The 27,065-nt window shown below is 45.3% G+C and overlaps 1 protein-coding gene across 6 annotated transcripts in view; it reads left to right on the forward strand.

The window, feature by feature from the left end:
- The first annotated feature begins 410 nt into the window (after positions 1–410).
- Positions 411–27,065, forward strand: part of ACTN1 (actinin alpha 1) — a 128,916-nt gene continuing 102,261 nt past the window's right edge. The window contains exon 1 of one of the 6 annotated variants that reach the window (XM_074997198.1): positions 411–1,066. In XM_074997198.1, the coding sequence (XP_074853299.1) occupies positions 962–1,066 (105 nt within the window). In that variant the 5' untranslated portion in view covers positions 411–961. The remainder of the gene's footprint in view (positions 1,067–27,065) is intronic. The other 5 variants (XM_074997199.1, XM_074997196.1, XM_074997200.1 and 2 more) reach the window with 5 other exon arrangements.

The following is a 27,065-nucleotide window of genomic DNA, read 5'->3' on the forward strand; positions in this document are numbered from 1 at the left end:
TAACTGGTTTAAATTAAATCGAGTCCTCTTTCAACATGGTGGGATGCTGGGACCCAGAAGAGAGGGGCAGGGGCTAGAGCTGCAAATGGCTCCTTAAAGAGCCACAGGGAGCTTGGACCTGCTCAGCTGCCTTTTAAAAATGGCAGTGCCTGGAAAAAAGGCGCTGGAACTCTGTTCTGGGGGGGGTTCCAGCAGGAAAAAAGCCCTGGGCTTGTAGGAAACAACCCACTTTTGGCATGTGTAAGAAAATGTTTGTAAAGTGTAAAAAGTTAATTGGTTTATACATGTGAATACACCTAAACAGTAACATCTTTCACCATTTGTAATAATCTGGAGCAGCCTGAGTCCCAGCAACTGATCCTGCTGTGCCCCCCCCGCCTTCGGAAACTTCACCCTCCTAGGGCTCACCCCTGCTCTTACTCAGATGCACTTTGTAGTTGTTGCGTTTTTGCATTGCACAACACGTCGCTCCCTGGGTTTGAAGAATGCGTTGGCTGTTCGGTAGCTGCTGATGTTACTACAAACCCCTAAGGTAAAGGGAGACGTCACCACCCTGAGCCCACCGCAGATTAAACTCAGATGTCACATGAAGGGGGAGGAGCCATTTTATATTAACCTATCTCAGCGGCTGAATGTCCTGATTGACACGAGGATGCCTCAATAAGAGCGACGGTCGCCTTGGAAAATGAACTTTTGGGAACTCCGCCTAGCCAATGAGATTGAGCAGGAGGAGGGGCTGCTCCCCCGCCCCCCTCCCTCGGCTCTGCCTTCCTTTCGCTGTGTGCGAAGACTAGATTGAGCTGCGGGCGAAGCGGGAGCTGCCGCGCGCTGCCACTTCCTCTCTCTCTGCCTGTGCTGAAGCGGGGAGCGCGAGACCGCCCGGGTGCGCGAGCGGCGGCGGCAGCAGCAGCAGCAGCAGCGGCGGCAAAGCAGCAGTAGCCCGAAGGACACAGGCGCAGCCATGGATCATTATGACTCGCAGCAGACCAATGACTACATGCAGCCGGAGGAGGACTGGGACAGGGACATGCTTCTGGATCCAGCCTGGGAAAAGCAGCAGAGAAAGGTAAATCCGTCCCCCCTCTCGCCCGCAGCATCCTAGCCGAGATACTGAAGCAGGGGGTGGGGTGATGTTAGCGGAGGCTGCAGTAGCTCCGTTCGAGAGGAGTGTTGTGTTACAGGCATTTAGCTGGATGGGGGTGGGGGGGGGGGGAGATTTCCTTGGATTTGCAGGAGTTGCAGCCTGGGGAGCCGCGTAGCTCCCCTCCGTTTAACGCTGGGGGTCTTTTCCCCCTTTGCTGACGGCCCGAGTGGAGAGCTGTTGGCAGCCGTATCCCTGCGTCGCCCCCTCTGAAGAGGGGTGGGGGTGGGACGGGCTGCAATAGCAGCCTAATTATGGGTTTGTGTATGCATAACCCACCGTCTTTTTCCCCTTCCTCCGCTCTTTCCCAGCTGGTCAGCGGTTGCAATGGAGCGGGGCACAGGACCTGTTGAGATGCAGAGCTCGGAGAGTGCCGTGAATAGCGCGGCTGGCTCCCCTTTGATTGCGAGCCGGAACCGGGCTTTGATTCGAGTTCAAACCCCGGTGTGAGCTAGGGGCTCGCGGATCTGCCCCCCCGCCGACAGGCTGACCCTTGCACGCGTGCAGGGGGCTGCTCTGCGACACAGACGTGCGGGCCGCGCTCTGTCCTACCTGTGTGCGCGCGGAGGGGCGGGGGCTGAAGTAGCGCCACCTGGGAGGGGCAGGGCGATGGGTAGCTGGAGACCTGGAGCCGTTTTATTGCCCGGGGTAGCACCGCCCAAGTTCCTTACCCCCACGCCCCCAGCCCGCAACAGATGGTTTCCCTGTCAGCGCCAGGAGGCCAAGCTCCCTGCACGCGCGTAACTCGGTGCCATTGACCTGGGTGTGTGTTAGCCGGGGATCGGGCTGCATCTGGCTTGTGCAGCCGTGGGTGCTCTGGGGCGCCCAGCTGCGGCTCAAGACGCTGGGGGAGAGGTGATCTGGGCGGCTGGCGGTGCTGCGGGGGAAGGGAGGGCTGTGCAGGTACGTGTCACTCCCAGTGGGCCCCCCGCGCCCCCGAGAACAATGGCACAGCAAGGAGCGCTCTGGTTGGAGGCAACAGGCACTGATCAAGCAGGAAATCAGCCAGTGACTGGAAAATGGGCTTAGAAAGTTACCCAGCTGCGGATGAGGCCCTCGGGCTAGATCTGTCTCAACACTCTCAGGGAAGCAGGAGCAAGCCCCCCCCCCACCCCACGAAGAGACGAGATTGACTTGCTGTCAGTAAGTTTCCCCCTTGCCTTCCCACCACTTTCTTGCTCCCTTTTTGAGTGGTCCCCAGTTCCACGTGAGCGCAGCAAGGCGATGGCTCACTTCTCCTTTGAATGGTGTGGTTTAGGGTTGGGCTTGTGCAGCACTTATGTCCAAAAATGGTAACATTCATCCCTTTTTTAAACTTGGAGGGGAGGGGGGGAGTTTAGGAGGAGTCGGGGATTCTATTCCTTTCTCTCGTTTTAAGCCAAAGGCATCCTGTGTTAGATCACTCTGGAATCCTCATCCCTGAAACATTTCCTTTGAGTCACTTCATCAGACAATAAAATCAATTTAAAAGAAAAAAAGTATGGCAGGGCACATCCAACAACTGTCAAGTCACTAGAGTGAATCATCTGTTAATTTTATGCCTGCTGTTTGTATCGCATCTTGCTGTGCCTGAGTGCTGAATAGAAAATGTAACCACTTGCTTCTTGAGCAGTGGACATAGGTGTTGGAGACAGGTGTGGGTATAATTAGATGTTTAAAATTAAGTTTGGGGCCCTTCATGAAGTTGGGAGTAACAGTGGCTGTGTGTACCAATAAGAGGATTCTTTTTTTTTTTTTTTTTCTCTCTCCCACCCCCACCAGACTTTAATTCGGGCTTAACCAAAATGTTAGGTTTGGAAACATTTCTGTTAAAGAGTGATGAGTTAATTAAAAGTGATAGCTATGGTGCTGCTACCATTGGTTTCTTAGCTTGAAAAGGCTGTATGGGGAGAATAAAAGGCATGATACCTCAAGTGTACACATAAGAGTTCATGGTATGTGGGTATTTGTGTCAACAAAGAGGAAAAAGGGAGAAATTTTTAATTCCCAGTCCATAGTGTGAGAATGCTGGGTTGCTTATCTGAAGGACCAGCTAGTAAGAGGTTGGTGAAGAGTCTTTCTACGTGTTGCTTCTGACTAATTTCGAAGAATTGGCTATGTCATAAAGTTTCATTCTTGCCCACATATTAGGATACTGAAGCTTATAGGCTCCATTAGGCCACCTTAGATCTTATCTGTTTCCTTTGCAGGAGTAATGTGATCAGTTTTGCTAATAGGATACTTCTCTGAGAGGGGGGTGTGGATATTATATTTGTTTCTTGTCCTTCATTGGGGAAACATGTTAGGTGATTTTTACATATAGTGTAATGCCCTGGCTGGGCTGTAAGCAGCAGGATTCATCCCATACCTTTAGATCTAAAAGCATGTGACTCTGCTGCCTGAGGAAAATGAATGAAGCCCAGGAATGAAGAATGTAGCACACTCAAACCTCTGTCTGGGCCAACCACTAAAAGGAAACAAAGATCTACATTGTAAACGTAGGTTATGTGTAGGAGAAATGAGTGGTGGAAGGGGAAATGGCCTAAAGAATTAGTATCTCTGTAATAACCTGAATTATATTGAACTGGGCCTGGACAAACGGAATTGGAATAAAGTGTGTCAGTCTTCCTACTTTTGTGATAGAAGGGCTGTAGATGCTGTGGGGAATGGGGTTGTGACATGTATCTGCTCCTCCAAATGTTACATGACCAAAGAGATTCTCTTTACAGAGGGATGTAGGATTCTGATTTTGTTGAGACACCACATTGTGTGTGTGTGTACAGGGGTCAGATGGTGGGGAGGGAAATAGTATTCTCCCACTCTCCACCCACAAAATGAACTGTCTCTGTGCATCACCAAATTGAGATGCTATTTAGAGTATCACATGCAGTATTTCAAAATGAGATCTTGTGCAGTGTTCCCTCTAATTCTTTCCACCCATGGATGGAATAAATGTTGTTGTGTGCACCAAGGCATGTTCAGAAGGGCCCCACCAATAGAAATACATGTTGCCAGCTGTGGGCACTCTGCCGATCAGATGGGCGGCTCATGAATCTCCCCTACCTGAGTGCTCCTCTTACAGGACACACTGATCTTGTGTGCTACTTGGTGTGCCCTAAGTGAGGCCTGAATAGTCAGCTGCATCTTTTGGGCTTGGCTCCTTTTTTTTATTGAGGAGGAAGTGGTTGGGAGTCCCAAGTATTGCTCAATTATGGCATCAAAGAGTACATCTTTGCAACAGCTAGGAGCTAAGCCAGAGTGCTAAACAATGCAGTGTGGCCACCTGGGTCAGTCCCACCTGACTCTCCGGCTATGTGCTCCAGACAGCTACCCGGAGCCACAGCTGCAGTCACACTTCTATCTGTAGTGAATTAGCTCGAGCCACGCTGGGAATTACGCCTTCCAGTTGCTGTATACGTGTACCCAAAATGGGACTCACTCTAAACTCTGCTGCCATCATTTCCTTTCTTTCACAAGGAAAGAAATATTTCACAATGTTGATAATTTAAATGGTCATTGCTGGACGTATGAGCTGTCACCCCAGTGTGGCGAACAGGGCCATTTTCACTGCTTTTGCAGATTCTTATCTGAAACAGATAGACTTGGTTCACATTTCTGAGATTTTATTTGTTTATTTTATTTATTTATTTTAACATCCGCAACAGCCAGAGTCTTTTGCTGCTGCTGCTGCTGTTATAGCAAGCTGAGATTCTGGAGAGAGAAGATAGTAGATTCAGAGAAGAGCTTGTATAATATGTGTGTGTTCACCAGCTGTGTGTGTGTGTGTGAGTGAGAGAGAGAGAGAGAGATGTTTTTATATACAATTCTGCTTGTATAATCAGGTTTTAGAACTTACAGCCACTGTTTCAATGTTTCCATTATGTGAATAGTGCTGATAGTAGTCTTTTTGATGGTATGAAGGAAAAGGTGCTTCCATCTTAACACTTCCAAGCAGAAGGGCCACTCTGATCCTGTATGAGACTGAGGGAATCTGCTTCAACATTTGAAAACCGACCTCCTGCCACGATATAGAAAACTATTGAAAATGGCCATAGCAGCGGGTCTCACCTTTTCTGGGCTACTGTAACCCTTTTGGGAGCCTTTGTTTTGGGGACCCCCAAGTTTAATCTCACTTAAAGTATGTGCCTGCAAAATCAGACACAAAAATGTGACAGGATGCTATTATTGAAAAATTGACTTTCATTTTTTTTACTATGTAATTCCAATATCAATTGGAACATAGACATTGCACTTTTATTTCAGTGTATAGGACTATATAAACAGGGCATTTTGTGAAATTTTAGTTTCTACTGACTTCACTTTTCCTTTTATGTAGGGTTACCATATTTGAACGTTCAAAAAAGAGGTGTATCAGCGTCTACAAACTCAACGATGAATTTGTGTGTGCGCTCGCGCGCGCTCTCTCTCTCTCTCTCTAATATATATATATACACACACACACACAGCATGAGTTAATAGATGCTGATATGCTCCCTCTTAGGTGTGTCTGGTTTTTTTTTTGTTTTTTTTTTTGACAGTTAAAATATGGTAACCCTGTATAGCTTGTTTGTAAAACCAGGCAAGTATCTAGATAAACTGATGTACCCCGGAAGACCTGTGCGTACCCCTAAGGGCACACACATCCTGACTGAGAACCAAAGCTGTACAATCGAAAGTAGGCCCTGCATGGTAACATGCAATCCCACTGCCTTCAGAGCATTTGCACTGTTTTGAATAATTGACACTTAATAAACTCTTCTATTGACACACACAAAGGGCTACAATCTCTTTGTTGTGGCTCAGCAAAGCTATGTAGAAGAGTAAAAAGTAGTAAGAATTTAGATCTGCTGATTTGTAGTAATTGACTATGAATGCTCAGCCGCTCTGTACCTGATGTGCACAAAGAAATTTATACAAAGCTAATTTTTCAGGTAGCTTTCCTATGTTCCATATGCTTGTAGTTCCTCTTCTGTGCAACAGACTGGTGTAGTGTACCTCACAGGTGGGTAGTGAAAATGGGGTCAATATCTCCTGTAAAACACTTCAAGCTCTGTGGAGCAAATGCACTCTAGAAGTCCTTATGATGATAGGCATTTTAAGCTGGGGGACGGAATATGCCTTGGCTCTTTAACATCTTGCTGTCCTCCCCTTGCAGACTCCATTGATTAAATCCCTGCAGGTGCTTGCTAGATGGGGAGCATGAACTTCCCAGTTTAGAATTCAGGGTGGGGGCACTGCCAGCTTTTCCAGCTGCATAGCATTTCTGTAAGAGGCTTTTTGGGCTGTCATATCTTCAGAAAGGGTTTTAAGAGGCTTCCAAGAGCTCATCTCAGCAGCAATATTCACTTAATGGGTGGAAAATAAAGAACAGAACTAATTCTGCTCTGTCTGACTTTTAGTAGACTTATGCTGGGCCCCTTTTCTATAAGAGCAGCGGTCACTAGTGGGGATTAAAGCTCTTCCCTTGCAGAAGCAGATTCCCTTTGCTCAGATGTTTCATTTAGAAGAATCTATCATTTGTTATACTCTCCCCATTATGCTCAAGAAAATGCAGGAAATGGGCTTCCAAAAAAGCTTGCCAGGACCAAGCAGACTGACACAGCTGTTTGTCCTTGTTACCCAGCGACATTTAAGAAAAGCCACTGTCAAAAGATTGCTCTCTTCACAGAAGACTGTTGGGAAATCTGTGTGCTCTTGTAAGATGTGCCGGTTAACGCCTTCCTGTGGGCATTTACTAGTTTTGAAATATTCTGAACAGCAAATTGGGAAAACTGCTGTAAAATAGCACTTCACAGCCCACAAGAAATTTCCGCCTCTTAATCAGAAAAATCCTGAGGCCCTATGTCAATGAATCGACAGCCAATGTCTTCACTGGGAGCAAGATGGGTCCTGAGTGAATAGGTGAGCTCCATTCAGATCAGCAAGCTTGGGTTTCATCTGACTGATGATGGAAGCCAAGTCCACAGCTGAAGACAGTGAATCCCAGTGAGTACACCAGTCTGTGGGGGCACAATGGAGGTTAAACCTAAAAGTTTTGTGGGGTCTGTAATGTGTTTTTTGAATGGCTCCATCTGAAATACCATCAGTCTGACTCTTGGAGATGCTGAGCATTTGGCATCACTGAAAATCAGGCTTATGTGTATTCAGACTGTTCACTCTAACTTCAAACACCGGTCATTGCGTGTAAATGACTCGTCCACGGTGACAGAACTGAGAGAAGAAAAAACTACTGATTCCCAGCCCAGTATGCTACAGACAATACAGCAAACTCTTTCATATCCAACATTCTATCATCCAGAACTCTCAGATAACTGACACTTTAACCATAAGTAAATTTTAGTTATGCTTTACGTACGTACAATGTAGTGACAGTCAATACAAATAAATACAGCAGATAAAATATACATTTGCAGTGTACAGTACTACTGTTGTTGGTAAATGAGGTACTCTGCATACATTTTTGTTTGTTTCTATTGTTTTTCTTTAATGTTCTGCTTTGCTAGTTATGCTTCTCTATTATCCAGAATATTTGAATATCCGGCAACCTCCTGGTCATGGGATTGCTGGCTATGAAAGAGTTTACAGAAATTCTTAATTTCTGAGCAGATGGCTGCCATCTTGCAGAGCAGAGTAAACAATCCATTTGTAATGAGTGATCAGAAACTAAAAGCCGATGGAAGTTTTATTTTGTCTACTCTTAGGGGCACATTATTTTAAAGTATTGTTTAACATAAATGATTCAAATACTTAATTTTTTATTTAAAAGGAAAACAAAAAAACCTTTACCTGTTTTTCCCAGTCATGTTATCACATCATTTAAGAGGGGTAGCTGTGTTGGTCTGTAGCTTCACAAATGACACACAGTATGTGGCACCTTAGCAATTAACAAATTTATTAGGTCATGAGCTTTGATGGGTTTTGCCCACATGCCTTCTGGGAAACATCAATAAAATGCACTTCTTGATGAGAAATCGAAACCCTTCCAATTTTTGGAATTAATGGAACAGTGATAGCAATAGCTAAACTGTGATGAATGTTTCCTGTTTATAGGTAAATATTGACTAAATACAGTATCTATAAATTCCTAAAATTATCTGTCAAAAATGGCACCATCCCAGTAACTGGTAATCCTCTGAGTTGAGCAAGCAGTGTGTAATGTGCCATATGTAAAAAAGAGTTAAATAAATGGTAGCTTGTTTTGTCCAGAAAGCTGTGGAAGGTGTGCTGTCTGCCTGATGCAGTCCAATGGACCAAACCACAAAAGTTGGTCCAATAAAAGATAGTACAGGTTGAACCTCTCTTAATCTGGCACACTACAATCTGGAAACATCTGTAATCCGTCATGATTCTATTTAGCCGGATATCCACTTACCAGGGTAGTGGCCAAATTTCATGTTGTTCGATAACCTTTATTTACAGCCACCAGTCCTGGCTCTGTGTTCTGTGCTGTTATTAAGCTGTAATTTACCACAAATGTCTTTTAATAGCCCAGGAAGCAGTGAAGTTTTGGTAATGCTGCTAGACAATATTGACCTTTCGTGGTCTGGCAAATTCTCTCACTTGGCACTGGTCAGGTTCCAAGGGTGCCAGATGAGAGGTTCAAACTGTACTTCACCTGCCCTATCGTTTATTAGTTCTGTAAAGACATTTAACTGAAAAGTGTCCCTTGAATATTGCTGCAGAGGAAGGATAAGTCATTGGCTTTGTAAGGCAGTTATTCATTTTAGAGCCGTGGGAGGTGTGGTTTACGTTCTCTTTTTAGGACTTTATTTTTTATTACCAAGAATATTGTTTGCCCACCAAAGCTTATGCTCCAAAACACCTGTTAGCCTATAAGGTGCCACAGGACTTATTGTTCACTATAACCTCTTTATATTGTGAGATGCACAAGGCACGTGGGCCTTGCCGTGTGACTTGTTCATGCACACAGCAGCTTGTTAGTGGAGGATTTAAGAAGGGAGTTGGAAATGGACAAGGAAGGAAGTGGTCTATGCAGGTTTTATGGAATTATGGACAGCAGTTTAAAAAGGCAAGATGTAATGTATGGATCAAACTCTGTCCACCTAATGTGAACTCCATCCTCTACAGGCATGGGGAAAACCCCCCAAAAGGAAGCAAGCTATTAGCTCCAGCCCTGTGAGTGTATATTTCTGGGGAATTCCTTCTCAACCCTTGCAGGAAATCAGTTTAAATTCTTGGGTCTCTGATTTGATTATCACAGTCTTGCTGAACATGACTCCACAGGGCAAAGGTGATAGCAATAACCAGCTTCCCTAACTTCATTACTGATTTTTCATAATGTATCTTGGTGTCTGTTTTGTGCTTATTGCTTGTCCAATAAGTGGGAAAATTTAAACAGAAGCTTTCTAGCAAGTTTTAAACACTGTATTAGGCTATCTAGTGAGAAGTTTTTGTTTGTCTTTTAAAACCACATGCTTTGAGATGGCCTTGTCCTGATGTAGAAATTAAATGGAGCAGGATTACAGGTTTGGGAATGTGGGTCTAACAGTATTATTAAAATAGGTAGATTTGGAAGAGCAGTTGGCTCAGATGAATAGTACATCTATTCTGTCTTAATTAGCGCTCACAAGATTTTTTTTTAAAATGTTTTGACCATTTGATCACCATAATAGAAATGCAACAGCGTGTCCTGAGGGTGGGTGGGTACAGCTGTGTTTGTCCTAGACACTCTGCTCTTGAACTAATGCCTCACTGCCTGTGACATACAACTCCGCAGCCTCACATGTTATGCATTTTAGATATTGGTGGTTGTAAGCCATCTTCACGAATAAGGATGTGGGGTTCTGTATTGGTCATGGCAATATCTTTGGAATCCAACCATGAACTTGGCTTGGAGTCCTGGTTGGTGGCACAAGCTTTAGTTTAGTGACAGGGATGGTAAAAGCTCACATAGCTTTCCTTAAGAAGGATTGGGAGCTGTCATGTGTCCTGGGTAATTTTCTTTTGTAGCACTGCGAACTGCAGCTGCCTGTGGTTTAGTCTTATGCGTAGACATTCTGCAGGGTTTGAGTCCAGTGCTGTGGGGCAGCTTGCTTTGTTTGACATTAGACTGGAGAGGGAGACAGTGGTTGTACCCTGGGAAGAGTTCATGGAGGTGCATTTTAAGACATATATCAGAGTTCCAAAAAAGGCTGAGCTGTCTCTGGGCCACAAGCTGTGCTGTTTCTTTTAAAAAATTATCTCATACAGGCCAAGCTCCCAGTCTGGAGGGGAAGAGTGAATGCCACTATTTTTATTATTATTTTTTAACCTTCTAATACATCCATTGTCATGTGCCATGTAACCAAGAAATGGACTATGGCTTCTGCCACCTAAAGACACGTAAATTAGTGCTCTCGTGCCACCACCAAAGTGCAGGGCAATTAAGAAAAGACCTGAGTTTGTGTACATGTGTAAAATAAATACTCCAAAATGCTAGCATGTTTCCTAAAAATTGCCAATTGTGCGCTTTGCAGGAGGGCGTGACATTCATGAAGAATGCCCAAGTCCAGGGTTTCAGTGCTGGAGACAGATATCTAGAGCTGTGGTCAGTTTTGAAGAAGCAGATGGGAAGAGGATGATTTGTGAGCCTTGGTTATTGACCCTGAGGCCTTCTGTCTGAGAGTAGCCATCGCACTCAGATTTCAAGTCCAGTTAACCTTCTCAGGGCTACTTCTAACTGCAGTTCGTCCTCCTGCAGCCAGTTTGACTCATTCTGAAAGAAGCCTCTTGGTGATGGTGGGGGAGTGTCGTGAACAGGGGAGGGAGGTTAAGAGCAGGGAGAAATGGAGCAGAATCTTTGGAACTCAAAGCAACAAACTATATTAACAGAGTGCAACCGCAAGCGTTAATAAGATTAGCAAAGAGCTAGCAGCTTCCTGTTTCTCTGCTGCTGCCGCCGCCTCTTTTTTTTCCCCCTTTCCCTTTATTATAACAGAACCCTGCCATAGGATGTTTGTGGTGTGGCCGGGAGCCAGACAAGCCTTTTGAGCTCCCTATTAGGTCATAAAGCAGCACTTCTTTCTTTTTTGTCTTTTTTCCATATGTCGGTCTCCCATCTGTATATCTTTCCTGCCATGTTGGTAATGGATGTGTTTGGATGGACTACGACTACTGCAGCAAAGCTCTATCAGCCGGTACCAGTGTTACCGCTGCCCCACAAATCAGTGATGCAGGGACTCACATTTGTCTTGTGTCTGCCTTATGTCTTTTCTCGTTTCTCCTCCTCCTGCTTGCTATTTGCTGTTCTTTCCCACTGTGTCCCAAACACACCCGGGTGGCTGGAAATACCGAGACCTGAATTGAAGAAGGTTTTTGATTGCAAACCCAAGTCTTACAATTGTGTTGCTTCCCCTTACCTGTACATATCACTACCTTTGCTGGAAAAACACTGAAATTCGGCTGTCCTCTGGGTGGGAGGGAGCAGCCGACCAGTGACTACAGCTTGCTATGTAGCGGGGGTGGGTAAGAAAGAATTCTGCCTGGGATGCTTTCTCGCATTGCATGTAGTGTTTTCTGGCCTCCTGTCTAGGGCCTGACTCTTAGAGGTACTGGTCATATACAACTCAGCTGAAGTCCATGGGAGCTGCAGTTCAACGTCTCTGAAAAATCAGTCCCAGAAATCTCATTCAAATGGCCACATGCCTTCTTCAGAGCATGACTACAACTCCCATTGATGTGAGTCAGGATGTGTGGAGAAACACTGTGGTGTATGGTCATGTACCCAGCCGAGGCTTAGAGCGATCAATCAGTCTGCACAGACCGAATGTCTTCTGGAAGTGCATTCCACTTGGCAGACTGGGAGCCAACACCAAAATCCTTTCCCTCGGAGCCAAGGGGCACTGCTCTGAATGGGAGGGGACTCACTGGCTGGTGACAAAGCCAAGTTTTGCTTATTCTGTATTGTTGAAAGTACATGCTACTTAGGTGTGGGGCTCTGGTTAACCAGTGTGTCTCTTCTTAGGCCTAGGAGGCTTAAGTAAATGTCTGGGCTGTAAAGGCCAGCTGCCTCGTTCTTACGAGCAACCCTACAAAAACAACCTTTCATGATTTAATGAAAAGTGATGGGAGTGAGGAGCAGCGTCCCCTTTAATTTTTTCCATCCATGTGTGTGATACATTTTTTGTGTGCAGTGAGGTATATCCAAATGTGCACCACCAGTAGAAACAAAAAAAAAAACAAAAAACAACCCAGCCTGGGTGCTCTGCGAGTCAGCGGGGTAGCATTGGACTCTCTCCTGAGCATCTGTACAAGTGCTCATCTTTAAGGGAACACTGGTGGAGAGACCGTGGAGAAGAGATTTCTTTAAGAAAATCATTCAAATTTGTTTGAAAGGCTTCGTTGGTCAGTGGAAGGAGGGCATGAATTGGAGCAGAATCGGCAATAATTCCAAGTCTGTTTCACTTTGTAGTGACTTCAAATCATTGCGATGCCACAGGGTTTTATGTTGTGTTTGCAGGCGCAGACTGACACGGCTACCCCTCTGGTACTTTTCTTCCCTATAGAAAATGACTGTGTCACACAGGGGTTCTTTTAATTGTCAGTGCCTGTTACTTGTGGCACCTTTATTAGTGTGAATGCGTCTCCCAGCACATGCACAACGGCAGCTAGTGAGTCACTTCTACTACTTCATATATTATCCCCTAAGAAAGCTACAGTGCAAATACGAGTCCCGTTGCTACCCCCTAAGAAGCATCTCTCTCCTATCAATTGATTACTGATGTTACGGCAAGAAGTCTTCTCTTCAAATACTTACACTAGCCACAAATAAATGTCTGTATATGCCAATACAGCAGGAAATACTTAATTTCTTCAAGGCAACATTCATTGCAGTCAGTAGCATCTGTCTTCTCTTAGCATTCTCCAGGGTATTTCCAACTGCCCTGTTTGTGCCAAGGAGATAGGACATTACTAGTTATATAAATGTGTTAACCAAATCTCCGAAGCCAGGTAGATTTATCTCTTCTGTGGAGAAGAGAACAGCAGTTAGGCCTGTGTGCTCATGAACACCCAACAATGCTCCTTCTAATTTTTTTTCCATCCATGTATAGAATAAAGGTTGTTATGTGCACTGAGGCATTTGTGGCTGTGCACCACCAGTAGAAACACTTCCTTCTGTCTGTGAGCTGCTGGGGGTGCTCTGCTAATCGGCTGGGTGGCTGTTGAAGCGCCCTTAAGCTGAGTGCTTGGGCAGCCTCTCAGGAGAAACACTGACACCTACGTGTTTCAGGCTACTGGGTTCATTCCTGCTGCAGCTCATGGCAACGTTTTATGAGTGGCTGCTGGCTGTGCTATGGACACATCAAGAACCCCCATGACCAGTACTGTTTAGCATCTTTCTCCAGCAACAAGTTCTCTGTATGGAATTACCTGAAGGTTGGAGCGAGACAGGGAAGGAAGAGGCTTCTTTATAACTGCTTCATGGGTATGAGCCAGCCTGTTTCAGGGTAGCAAACTCATGGACACTGTTTCCCAGGGTTTTTATTAGGTCACTGGGGAGCTCAAGCCAGGACTAAGACTGGTTCCAGCAGTGGGGAGCCAATTCTGAACTCGCTTTGGGCTCTAATCCCAACTCCGTGGCTTTTCCTGTCAGAAATTCTCAGCAGCAGCCTGCATGTCTGATGTGAGCAGACTCATCCCTGCCTGTGTTTGAGCTCAGACCTGGCACTGGAAGTGGCTTGGAGAGGTAGGCCACACAGAACAGGGCATCGCTGTGTGGTGCGGGATGCTTATGTGCATCAAGTCTTAGTGGTGAGGTAGGCTGACAATATATGTGTGAGGCAATTGGGATGAAGGGAGTGAAGGAGTAAATAGGCCCCACAGAGTAGTAATGTTGTTTGTGTGTTGTCATAGCACCTGTGCTTATAGATCACTACTCCATTTCACTAGGCTCTGTGCAAACAGAATAAAAAGACAGTCTCTGCCCTCAGAAGATGCCTGCACCACAGGGCACAGCATGGAACAGCTTCATGAAACTGCCTGCCTTCCCTTCCTGCTCAGATAGCATTGCTCTGTGCGCAGAGAGGGCTTTGAGTTCAGGCAGCAGCTTATTGGTCCAACCTTCTCTCTTGGCACTCTGCCTGCAACAAACACTCCTTAGGGCAGGGATTCCCAACCTGTGAGTTGCCATTAGATTTTTCTGAGGATGGATGGCTGGGTGGCTCCGAGCTGTATGTGGCTCTTTAAGGAGCCATTTGCAGCTCCCACCACTGCCGCCGCTCACTCCTCCAGTTCTCAGTCCCTGCCCTGCCATGCTGACGTGGAAGTCAGTTTAATTGGTTTTGTGGCTGGCAGGAGGGATCTGGCCGTTCAACCAATTAAATGGAGTCCCATTTCAGCGTGGCAGGGCAGGGAACCCATGCTGTTGGTGGGGGAAGGGAGTAGGAGGGCAGGGGAGAGCCATACAGAGGAGGTGGTGGTGTCAGCCCGACAAAGGAGTAGTGCGGGGCAGCAGCAGCAACAGCACTCGTGTGGTAGGTGGTGGGGCATTTTGGGCCTGCAAGGGGTTTAAACCTGGGGGGTGAAGGGGATTTAAGCCTGGAGGTGCAGGGGGCAGAATCAAGAGGAGAAACTCCCGTCCTCCAGTTTTGAATTGCCTTGGGTCACAAAGTTTTCGTGACTTGTTAAAATGGGTTGCTGTCTCAAAAAGGTTGGGAACTGCTGCCTTAGGGGGAAAAGGTGAGACAGAATCAACTGGGTCAGAGGCTGCAGGAGACATCCACCGAGCCATACCAAGGTTGGAAACACCTGAGTGAATGACTGAAGCTTGAGGCCTTAATATTGTCACTAAAAGTTGCTACTCAAAGGAAAACTGCCTTCCTATTGTTTTTTCCTACTTTTTGCCTTCCTAGTGCTTCAGACAACATGGCCTTTGGCTCAGGATGCTGTCAGCGTTCATGCCTTGCTAATCAGTCAGAACTAGCAGGTTTGTGTAAAATGTTTCCAAAATGTTTGCAGTTTACAAATTATTACATGCTCGTAACAAACTCTTACAGGCATAATGGCAAGTAGATAACTTGACACGCACATGCCTGTCTACTGCAAACTTTATGGTTCAAATGGTGTACATGCCTCCCAAATTACAGAGCTGGCATCTGAATAGGAGCCCTTCTCTTCATGCTACCATGCAGCCACCAAGACTGTAATTTTCATGCAGCAATGTATCATTTTGTGACAGGGTACACTGGATGTCTTGCTCTGCCAGCCTCTGCAAATGCTCTGACCATTCCGGGTACTGACTAATTCTTAAGGGGGCCTCTGAAATCTGAAGAGAAGCTTCCATTTTAGAACATTACAGATTCTTCTTCTCTTCCCCCCTCCACCCCCCCCCCCGGCCCTCTGTGCATGCTTCAGGAAGGTGCATGGACTTTGGACTGGGATGCTGCCTCTGGGACCCACCGTGAAAATCCACACTACATGGCACCATGCTTTGCCAGCTAGTGTCTTGCAGATTCTGGAGTGCTTCATGCCTAGCTCTCTTCCTGGCTGCCATTCTCTGCTCCATCCTCTGACCTCAAAGGAGGTACTGAAGTTACTTTTCCCCTCCCTACGGGGCGAGGGGAGGCCTCAGTGGGCCATTCTTCATTTCTCCCCTCCCGCTCTAAAACGTAGAGCAGGGGTCTGCAACCTGTGGCTCTGGAGCCGCATGTGGCTCTTTAAGGACTTCTTTTTGACTCTCACCACTTTAAAAAAAACTTAAAAAAAAAAAACAAAACCAAAAACCAAAAAAACCCCACTGTCCTGATTATTTTCAATAAACAGTGAATGTCTAAAAGCCCAAAAATAAACAACGTACGTCTAAATAGCAAACAATATGTGATCTTGAAAAGTTGGATAACTCCTGCTAATGTCCTCCTGGGGCGGGGGAGGGGAAGTGGTGTGGGAGTAAAAATTGGGAAGACAGTGGTACAAACACACACACAAAGTGTGAGGAAAGAGAATGTCTAAAAAGTTTGTGAATGTGCTGCAGTAAACGTATCACATTACAAATAGTTGTGTGTGCGCTATTCTTCAAATGGGGTTACAAAAAGCATGTTTTGATGTTATTTATTAAAGTTAGTCTTGTTTTCACATGCTTTGCAGCTCTTGAATTATTGAGCTTTCTACTGAATTGGAAAAAATGGCTGCTCTTGCTGTTTTGGATGCTGACCCCCGGGGTAGTGGATAGCTTTTTAGTACGGGTCTCTCTGCTTTGCTTGAGGTGTATTAGAACAAACAAGGAGCAGTATGCTGCACCAATGGGCAAGGCAGGTCACTAATTTTTACTCTCCTTAGGGTGGAGACAATCTCGGTCTGTCCCAACACTGCACGTCTTCACAAATGCCATGAAGCAGTTACCTGCGCTCCTCTGGCAGAAATGACAAGGTGTCTATTACATCTTAAGGAGTAACAAATTTATCTGGGTGTAAGCTTTCATGGGCTGGAGCCTACTTTGTTCGTGAATCTGATGAAGTGGGATGGAGCCCACAAAAGCTCCTGCCCAAATGAATGCGTTAGTCTTTAAGGTGCCACAGGATTCCTCATTGCTTGTTTGTTTGTTTTTTTGCTCAAACAGACTGTCAGGGTTGCTACCCCTCTGAAATGTGGCAGAGGTGATGCTCTTATTTTTATGAGACCTGAAGGAATCAAAGTCAAAGACGACAGTGTACAATGAAGCCAAATGGCAGCTAGAGATTGATTTTCAGGATGCCAGGTTGTATAATGCCTAATTCTTACATGGTAAGAACAGCCCTGCCTCCTTCCCCGAGTGTGACTAATTCTCATGTCACATGACACCCCTCCTACTCCCGTATCAAATGTATGCTTTTCCTACCCCCAAAATAATTAACCCCCTCTCCCGCCCCAAGTGGGCCTGAGGTGGGTTAATCTTTTGTCTCTGCTGATTCACCCTTCTGCCTAAGGCTTTGAAATTCACAGCAGACAAACCCTCCTTGCTTTTGTCTCAAGACACTGCCTTTTTAGGACTAATGAGGTGACCCAGAGGCTTTTCCTGCTCTTCTATCACTTCCCCCAAATAGTTAGGTGGAGGTTTACGTGGCTCCCACCATGGTGATACAGGGTAACATGGTGGGAAGGATAGCTCAGGGATTTGAGTATTTCCCTGCTAAACCCAGCGTTGTGAGCTCAATTCTTGAGGGGCCATTTAGGGATCTGGGGCTAATAGCCTGGGGAGAAAAAAAGGATGGTGCTTGGCCCTGTCCAGAGGGCAGGGGACTGGACTCAATGACCTCTTGAGGTCTCTTCCAGTTCTATGAGATGTATGATTCTCATATAATAATAAACAGAAATGCACAAGTATCAAGCATGTTGCTCTACAGATTGGCTAACTCTCAGCTTGTGCAAGAGAGTGACTGAGAAGTGGAATTTGGGAAGCTCAAAAAGCATAGAGTGATACACGCTGAGGGAGGAAGAGAGTGGATGGGTGTGGTGGGAGGGCTACAGAACATAAAGGATCCAAGGTTGACATTCTGGTGTATCCATCTGTCAGCTCTCTCAGTTCTCGGGCTGGATGTGCCAAGTGGTTCAGTTGTTCTGGGGGTGCGTGTGCGTGTGCGTGTGTGTGTGTGTGTGGGCCCATGATCAGGGAATGAGGAGGTTATTCAGTTTGGCTTCAGGACAGGGAAAAGAATGTGCACCACCACAAAACCTTCACGTTGGTCATGGGGAATCTCATTTCACTGATTTCAGACTCCATTCTTGATTTAAATATATGGAGTTTGAAACTGGGGGCTGCCATTTACAATCAGGAAGAAAGAAGGAATTGGTGGTGGGAGTTGGCCTGATTGGAGCACATTTTTTTGCATCTGTAAATGGTCAGACTGTTTGAAACAAGATAGCAGATAATCATCTGCCTCTGACGTGGCAGCCCTGCAGAGTTGATCGCAAGTACACCATGTGGAATGGAATATGACTCAGACTGTAAAACACGGATTTATTGTACAGACAGTGCCTTTGGCACCAAGTCTTGTCCTAAGGTAGCAAGTGAGCTTCTGGAATACAGCTGGTCTCAGGAGAGGGTCCCAAGAGAGGGATTCCCTACAGCCTGTACGTTGATGATTACAAATGGAATTTGCTTTCCCATTTTTGCTTCCTGTCTGCATCTTACTTGGCTTAAACCATGAAAGTAGCCCCATTGGTTTCAGTTCCTTATTTTTCTAGGTATTTGAGTTTCCATCTGTACCTAATACATGTACCACAGCACTAGAGTGCCTCACAGTCTCCAGTGGGAGGCGAACACCTGCTATTACCCCTATGCTACAGGTAGGGAACAGAGAGACTAAGTGATTTGCCCATGGTCATGCAGGACATCTGTGGAGGAGACATGAATCAAATAGGCACCTCCAGAGTCTTGGACTAATGCCAGAACTACTCAGTCCTTGTCCTAGTCCATTGTTTTAGGGAACTGATTAAATCAAAAACTGTCACTGGAGCTTAAAAAGCTCTTATAAGACCCAGTATAACTGGAAATGTGTAAGTCCCCATCTTATTTATTTAAAAAAAAATCTCTAATTTGAGCATAAACTCCTGGAGAGTTCCCCTTTAATATCTTCTGTTTGGGGTTGTTTGAACTGATTTAATGTAAGAAGTTTTTTTTTCTTCTTCTAATGTCAAAGTCTCATCCCTACTCTTTTCTTCCTGGCCTTTCCCATTGTTATCAGTGGGAGCTATGAAACTAAATCCCTTTGCTCCCTGCAATCAGCTGTTGTCTTCACTGCTTTCTCATGCTTTGGGTTGACGTTTGCTGTTGCACCTAAATGAGTTGCTTACCTTCACAGAATCACAGGGCTAGAAGGGACCTTAGGAGGTCATCTAGTCCAGCCCCCTGCTTCAAGCAGAATCAACCCCCACTAAGTCATCCCAGCCAGGACCTTGTCCAGCCGGGACTTAAAAACCTCAAGGGATGGAGAATCCACCGCCTCTCTAGGCAACGCATTCCAATGCTTCACCACCCATCTGGTGAAGAAGTTTTTCCTAATATCTAACCTACAGCTCTGCCTCTTCAACTTCTGACCGTTACTCCTTGTTCTGCCATCTGACACCACTGAGAACAGTTTCTCACCCTCCTCTTTAGAGCTCCCCTTCAGTAAGTTGAAGGCTGCTATTAAATCACCTCTAAGTCTTCTCTTCTGTAAACTAAACAAGCCCAACTCCCTCACCCTATCCTCATAGGTCTTGTGCTCCAGACCCTTGATCATTTGTTGCCCTAAACAGTCTGGCCATGTCTACACTAGCCCCAAACTTCGAAATGGCCATGTGGATGGCCATTTCGAAGATTACTAATGAAGCACTGAAATACATATTCAGCGCCTCATTAGCATGCAGGTGGCCATGGCACTTCGAAATTGACGCGGCTCGCTGACGGGGATGCTTTTTGAAAGGACCCCACCTACTTCGAAGTCCCCTTATTCCTGTGAGGAGATGGGAATAAGGGGACTTCGAAGTAGGTGTGGTCCTTTCGAAAAGGAGCCCTGTTGGGACGAGCCGTGCGGCAGCAAGCCACGTCAATTTCGAAGTGCCGCGGCTGCCTGCATGCTAATGAGGCGCTGAATATGTATTTCAGCGCTCCATTAGTGAACTTCAAAATGGCCATGTAAATGGCCATTTTGAAGTTTGGGGCTAGTGTAGACATAGCCTCTGATATGTTAGCAAACTGGTGCAGTCATGGAAAAGGAGTGCTCAGCAGCAGCTCTTTGTTAATAAATTATCAACCATTATCATCTTCAGCTTCTTTCTTTGTAGGCTGTTTTACTAGCAGCACTTTTAAGGATTTATTCTGAAGTTGCCTGTTGGCAATGAATTCTGGCAGCCACTAAACCCCACCCTGCTTCCGTGTATGGCAACAAGGTTGAAGTAGTGAAGTGTGTTTACAATCCTATCTGAGATTGAAATGTAATGTACACAGTACATGCAAGGAAACAGCTCCTGTGGTGCACAACAAGGTCCTTCACCTAGAACTCTGTGTACAGTACAAGGATGTTCTCTGTATAAATACTGGGAAGTAGATGCGGAAGGGTGCTCTTGAGGCTAAAGCATAGAACTAAGAGCTGAGAGCTCCTCATTTTATTCGTCACTCTGTCATGAATTTCCTGCATGACCGTGGGCAAATCACAATCGCTCTAAGCCTTAGTTTCTTCATCTGTAAAATGGGTACAACTTTTATTTGTAGGCCTTTTCTGGGCTCCTGATTACTATAATATGGGTGCCTCACAATTTCAGTAAAGCCTCCCAACCCCATTAGGGTAGTAATTAGGTAAATTTATTTGCCATAAACATGTGCCTACTCGCTTCAAAAGCGGATTGAAGCTTTCTTAATTGCCCTTTTAAGAGCACTTTCAAGAGACTGAGAAAGTCTTAAGAGTACAGAGGTTTCCACATGTATGTGATTGATATAGCTCATCCTGGTGAGGCTGTTCATAGGCTTGTTATAGAGAGTTAAATCTGTTGTGCAACTTGGTGGTTTTGTAGCGAGGAACCCTTACAAAAAGAGATTGGGTTTGTACTCTGTGATGATAACCCAGCAAAGTGTACTTGGTTCTCTGGATAACTTGCTGGGAGACTTTTATAAAGACCACCCCCCCACCCCGCTTAAAATTATCTGTCTCTTGATTCTATATTGATCTTCTAACTAATTTAACTTTTCTATATCCAAAATAAATCTCCCTCTATTCTTTGTTAGTATGGGAGTAGTATGTGGAACCACAGGCAAATTGCAGATGTGATCTAGTGTGGATACTGCTGAAAGATGGAGAGTTGTCCCTTATTCCGGGTCTCTAATCATAATTGCTGGCTCCCTAGTTACTGCCCAGAGGCCTGTTTGACTGGGGAGAGATCTCCAGAGTGCTGCTCAGTGTAACTCTGAACACAGCTCCAAGCCTGTGGCCAAAAGTGAGTTAGGGCAACATGTTCAAGGCTGTCTTTTTGGTAGATCCTGGCTAAAGCAGTCTTTGCAGTAAAGCAGCCTGGAGTGTCTTTAGTTCTCCAGCTGAAAGTTTAGCTCGGGTTAGGCAGGAGCAGTTCAGAAAACTGCTGAAGATAGGAGCCTGCAGGCCAAGCCCAGAGATTTAACAGCTCTGGCCACCCCCCACTTGGGGAGGGAAGGAATAAATGCTAAAGAGCTGAATGATAGAGACTGGCTAGCTCAAGGCACAGTAGAGGTTCTAGTGTGGAAATGGCTTATCTTCTTCAACTGCTGCTGATGTGTTAACATGAAATCACCTGTGGCAGGAGGTCTGATATTGGGATAGGACTTTAAAAGGCTGTGGATAGCTCAGTACTGCACAATACTTACTTGCCTAATTACAATGGTTAATGGTTTCAGTGCAGTGAAACCTCAGGCTTCCTGGCACAAACTAACCAGTTTTTAGGCAGGCAAATTTTATTCTCCATGTATGCTGCATAGCTGGGTAAGCACATAGGGAGCAAAAAATCCTGTGAACCAGTGTTGGATGTTACAAACGCAGGGAGGCAGGCTGTTTAATTCAGTGAAAGGGGGAGGATGCATTACCTTGGTCCCACCCTGCTGGCATGAGACAGTTTCTTTTCCTAGCTTCTGGTGGATGTTGGCATGACAACTGTAAAATACAAGTGACCTCTTTATGTAGCAAGAAGTGTAACATAGGATTTGATGCACTGGATCATACTGTGGGTATAGCTGGTAGATGATGCTTCGGCTCAGGTAGTGGCAGGCACAGCCCTAGCTGTTTTCCACCTAGGAAATCATTTTTGGAATACACTTCCTTCTCATCAGTGGCCCGTTGAGGCGGAGTGTGCCTCTGTGTTCATACCATGCATGCTATTGTAATAATCTTTGTGCGAAATATGCCTCGAGAGTAATTACTTAAACTAGTAGTTCACAGGTCAATAATATCGTGGTGAAATGTATGCAGCAATGGTTATACAGAGAGTTAGGAATTCCCCAAAATGTTGTTTGCGCATATTCAAACCTACATAGGCTTGATCAGGGAGGAGTGGCTGAGCAGGTCTCTCTTTGCTTTTTCGCCAAAGGAAATCCAGTCCTTTGAGCTCAGATTTTGACTTGAGAAGTTGGTCAGCTATGTTGCTGGGAACATGTGGTAAGGGTTTTACCCTGAACCAAGTCTAGTTTAAGTCTCAGCCACTAGGAAACATTGCGTCTTTATTTCTCTTGTAACCATTTCCAACATTGATGCCTGATGTTTTAAGTGAGTACATATATATTGGCATGTACTCATATAAATATGTTTTACAGAGTTGAGTTTAAAAGGTATTCTTTGGAAACTCCAGCTAAGGTAGCACGCAGACGTCTTTGAGGAGTTAGCAGAAGCTGCTTCACAGACAGCAGGAGCAGTGCCGTTGCCCAGCCCTTCAAAGATAGCTGTTGATGCACAGATACCTGTCAGCTTACAGGGGCAGAGGGCCTCTATGATCTGAACTGTTCACAGGGGGGTTGGACAGTGCAGAACACATCTTTATGGGGAAAATCCAGGAGAGGGAGTGCATTGGGCTTACTCTGCAGGTGATAGCCAAGGCTGGTGGAAGCCAAAGTGTGACTGGAGTGTCGCTGGTATTCTGCAGCTGTACAGACACCCAGGGTGTGGACCGCATGCTGTTTGCATGGGGCCCAGGTTGGGAGCTATATAGCGGCTAAGCATTGTGAGGCACCCAAGGTTGAAGGGCGGGTGGTGACACGACCCCTTGCTTGTCTGGATTACATTCTAGAATATGGTGATTGAACACAGGAGGGCCTGGTGGGGAAGCCAAGCAGTACCGTGCTCTCTTGAAGTTGGCACCAGGGTGACTGCCCTGCTCTCCCAGTGCTAGAGTTGACCCTGGGTAGTGGCCACTCCTTATCTATCCTTGTTGCATACAGTCCATGCCTGGTGTTTTAGAGAAAAGCTGTGACTATTGTGGCTCCTACTCCCAATGCACCTAGCCTGTTACCTGCCGGGTATGAGATTTAATTAACTTTATCTTATTTTCTCACTCTTGAACCGTTCCATCTGTGCATTAGCATTGGTTTCAGCTGCAGGTCCCTAGGCCCGAGCCGGCGTGGAATAAGACGAAGAATAAGCAGTCTTGGTGGGGAGCAACTGTGACTGAAGGGTTTATCTGCCTTTCTCTCATGTGGCTGGTTTCTTCCAGAGGAGGTGGTGAACAAAGGACAATAGACTGATGGGCTGAACAAATGCTGTTTTGCTACTCCCCGTGCACTGCTTCAGTGACACAAATCTGCCAGCGCACAGGGTTAAATGCCCATATTATGTAGCAAGGTTCTGTTTGCTGCATACTTCTGCCTTAATCAGGGTTGGCCTCCAAATCGGGGGACAGATTAGCTCTTGGAGCCCCCATGTGAATTCCATGTTGATGCGCTCATTAACCCACAAAACAGAAAAGCAGTTACGTTGCACTTTAAAGACTAACAGAATAATTTATTTTATGTTATTAGTTGATAAAGTGCTACCTGACTGCCTCTTGGTTTTGATAGGATACAGACTAACATGGCTACCTCTCTGTCACTCATTAACTCACAGGTATACTACCAGCTGTTCTGCAGAGACCAGCTCCTCTCCCTGTCTTCTGAGAGGGAGTTACCAGCACAGCAGAAAATGTGTATTTCCATTGGCAGCTAGGAGCAATTGCTGGAAATCTGAAGCCAGTTTATACCGGGAATGAACTGATGCCTTTGAGTTTTTATGGAAATTAACTTGATCCACATTATCCCTGCTCTGCTTGAAAGTCAGTGACTCTGTTCTAAGACAACTCTAGAAAGAAATGCCAATTGTGCAGGGATGGTCCGTGTCGCCGAGAAATGGACTACTGGCTATGGGGTATAGGGCTCTGTTATGCCGCACTGTATATACACTGCTTTGCTCAGGTTCAGGAGTTGCTTAGCGACAACTGTCGACACACACCAGTGATTGACTCTGAAGACTGGCACTGAGTGGAGGCCCAGTGCTGCTGGACACCAAGAAGGGCTGAAAGAGTGGTTTGACTTTATAGGGAGGCCTACAGCCTCTTGTAGTGACATGTGATTCGAGAGGGACTGTAACGCAGGAGGGTCTCAACATTCTCGGGGGTTCCATGATGAGAACCCTTGCGAATGTTGAATATCGTGATTGTGGCAGCTGCTGGTACTCCCTGCCCGGAGCCCCAGGGAAGTGGCCACTCGCAAATAATTGAATTTGTAAACCTTAGGCTCGCAAATATTGAGACCCTGCCGTACTCTTCTCCATGTCTTGTTCCCATATCGCGTTGGGCTTTCTCACCTGCTTTGCTGCCCCATGTAGCTACTTCACCAGAGGTCAGACTGACTCCTTTATGTTTTAAATATGTCAGTTCGAGGGTGCTCTTCATTGTAGCTTTGTCTTCATTAGGCACTCCTTTCCTTCCTTCTTCCCCAATGGGGATGGGTTTCCCTGCCTCATTAGTTAGTGGAGTGTAACAAGCTTTCAGAACAGAGCGAGTGGGTCACTGGAGATGGCTTCTGCCCTTAGCACATATTTAAACTCCTCCTTCGTCTATGTGGCTGTTGGTTCAATCAGTACTGTCTGCTTTATTTGATTATGGTAGTTTACTTTAAAAACTCATCAAAGCATTGCAGTATGTCATAAGACCCTTAAAATGTTGGCACACCATAATTTTTCCTATGTCAATGTAGGGAATTGGCTTCGCTGGGATGACGGCATGGGAGTTCCTGGCTTCCATTCCTTTGCTCTGACTGGTGACCCAAGGCACTGCTTTTCATACCCCACATATTTTTAAAATGTGGTGACTTGCAAATCCTTGCGTTAAGTCCAGTGTAATGAATTAGACTTACACCAGATAAAGCTGATTACAGGAGAAGCACATAACTACACGAGCTTATGGAAGCCATCACAAATTCCTGTATTTGACAGAACCATGGTAAATGTTGTGGAGCAATATGGATCAATCTCTTCATTTCTTATTGTGATGACCACTACGTTTGAGCTGAATTTGTATGTCTTCCTAAACAAGAGAGAAAAGGTTTTCTTAGTTCCACTGACCATCACTTCTTTGACTTCCAATTGGTAACTAAAACAGTTATCCATTATCTTAATTTTCCCTTCCTTGATGGGTTTTGTCTCAATCAGTTGGTTTTCCATGGCAAGAAAGCAGCTGGCAAAACATGGGAACTGAATCAGATAACAGATCAGTTGAACAGGCTGTCATTTGGATTACCTATTTCTTGTCTCTCTTTCTTTAAATATGAGGTACCATCCAGGGTTGGCTGGTTTTTCTTTTTGTTCTAGTTACACCCACACATGGATATTTCTGCAATAGAAATGCAATTAGGCGTCCGCTTGGTTGAAGTACAAAAAACCTGAGTGACGGTGATAAGGAAATACAGCAATCAGAAGATCTAGAGTTTGGGGGGATGTGCAAAGTGAGCAAGATTCAACAGTAATATGTTTTGCATGACAGATATTCCAAATTGGTATCCACTGACACTTTTGACCGTAAACCTTAGCTCAGTATTTTGCATGGCAGTTGTTGCCAAGTAGAATCTGCAGGTGAAAGCAAAGTTCAGAACCCATAGAGTATTCTGTTGTTGATGTCTGTTTGTGGGGTTCTCCTCCTGGAACAGATGACCGATACTGTGATTTGCTGTCTATGACTGAATGATTGAGAATGTTTATTTGCATGCAGGAGAGTATGAATTCATTAAGGAGTGTTGAAACAACGTGGTTGGGTGAAACTCCTAGTGGCTTTACACGTATGGTGCTTTTAGTGTTAGATGTCATTTTTTGTCCCACATAGCATCTCACTGAGGTCTTGAGGGCAGGGGGCTTTATTCTGTGGTGACTCAATGGCTACTCAAGGAGCAACATTGATGAACTTCAAAGGAAGTTTCTTCCAGTCCTTGCTGGCCCAATGTGTGGTGGTGGATTTGGTGAACATCCTTTTAGGTGGCTCTGCACTTAAACACCACTTTTCCCAAATTTTCCACCACTGCTTTGTCTGCTGTAGACACTAGTGTTTCTACCATTGTGTCCTCTAGTCCAGCTCTGGGCAAAAATTAGAGAATGGTGTGGTTAAGACGTCAGTACCTTGTCTATGTTAGTGCTTCAGGGTGGGGAAACTTGAGGGAGAAGTAAGAACAGGTACTTGATGGGAAAATTGTACAGTAAAAATTTGCATAAAGATGGCTAATCCATGGGTCAGTGGAGCCGAAGAACTGAAATATAAAACAGCAGGCTAAGCCAAGCAATAAACCAAAACGCTAATTTCTGTAAATCTTTCTTCTTCCACATATTTACCCCACCATTTACATTGCAACCTTAACATGGAATCATCTTATGACACTGTAGCACGTGCAGGACTATAAATTTTGAGCCAATTTACCAATTAGTTTACAATTAAGAACAGTTTCAGCACTGAAGAGAAGGAAAAGTGTCTGGCTTATTCATCCACAGAAGATGGAATTGAAAGTATTGAGGAAGAATATGCATTGACCAACCGCTCGATATGAGCAAACATTATTCTGGTTGCATCTCTAGCAGTCTCACAAGTGTCAAGGGAACCCCTGAAGGATCTTCTGAGTGACACGTGGTGCCACAACACTAGATTTGTGAAGGTGGTGGAAACTTGTTTTATTATGGAATTCAGAGAAAACAGTTTTAAAATGTCAGTGTTACATCAAGGAAAACAACCTATTGATTTTATATTTCTAGAGTGAGGTTTTTATATTTGGCGTGGTTGTCTGATGTTTGACTAGGTCCCGTAATGGAGTCTAAATATGTTTAATCTGGAAATCAGCCTGAACCAGAGCCCCACTCCTAGCTGCATACCTTTCCTCCGTACCCAGCTCTCAATATGAAAAATCCAGATCAGCCCTTTGTTACTGAGACAGAGCTCCTCTGAAGGCACTCTTGGAGTGAACTAGAAGTGGCTAGCCAAGGAGGGCATTTTGAATGACGGGACCTCTTTTCTGGAACTTGCTTCCCCA

Source organism: Carettochelys insculpta, chromosome 6 (assembly GCF_033958435.1).
Source record: "Carettochelys insculpta isolate YL-2023 chromosome 6, ASM3395843v1, whole genome shotgun sequence".
Lineage (NCBI taxonomy): Eukaryota > Metazoa > Chordata > Testudines > Carettochelyidae > Carettochelys > Carettochelys insculpta.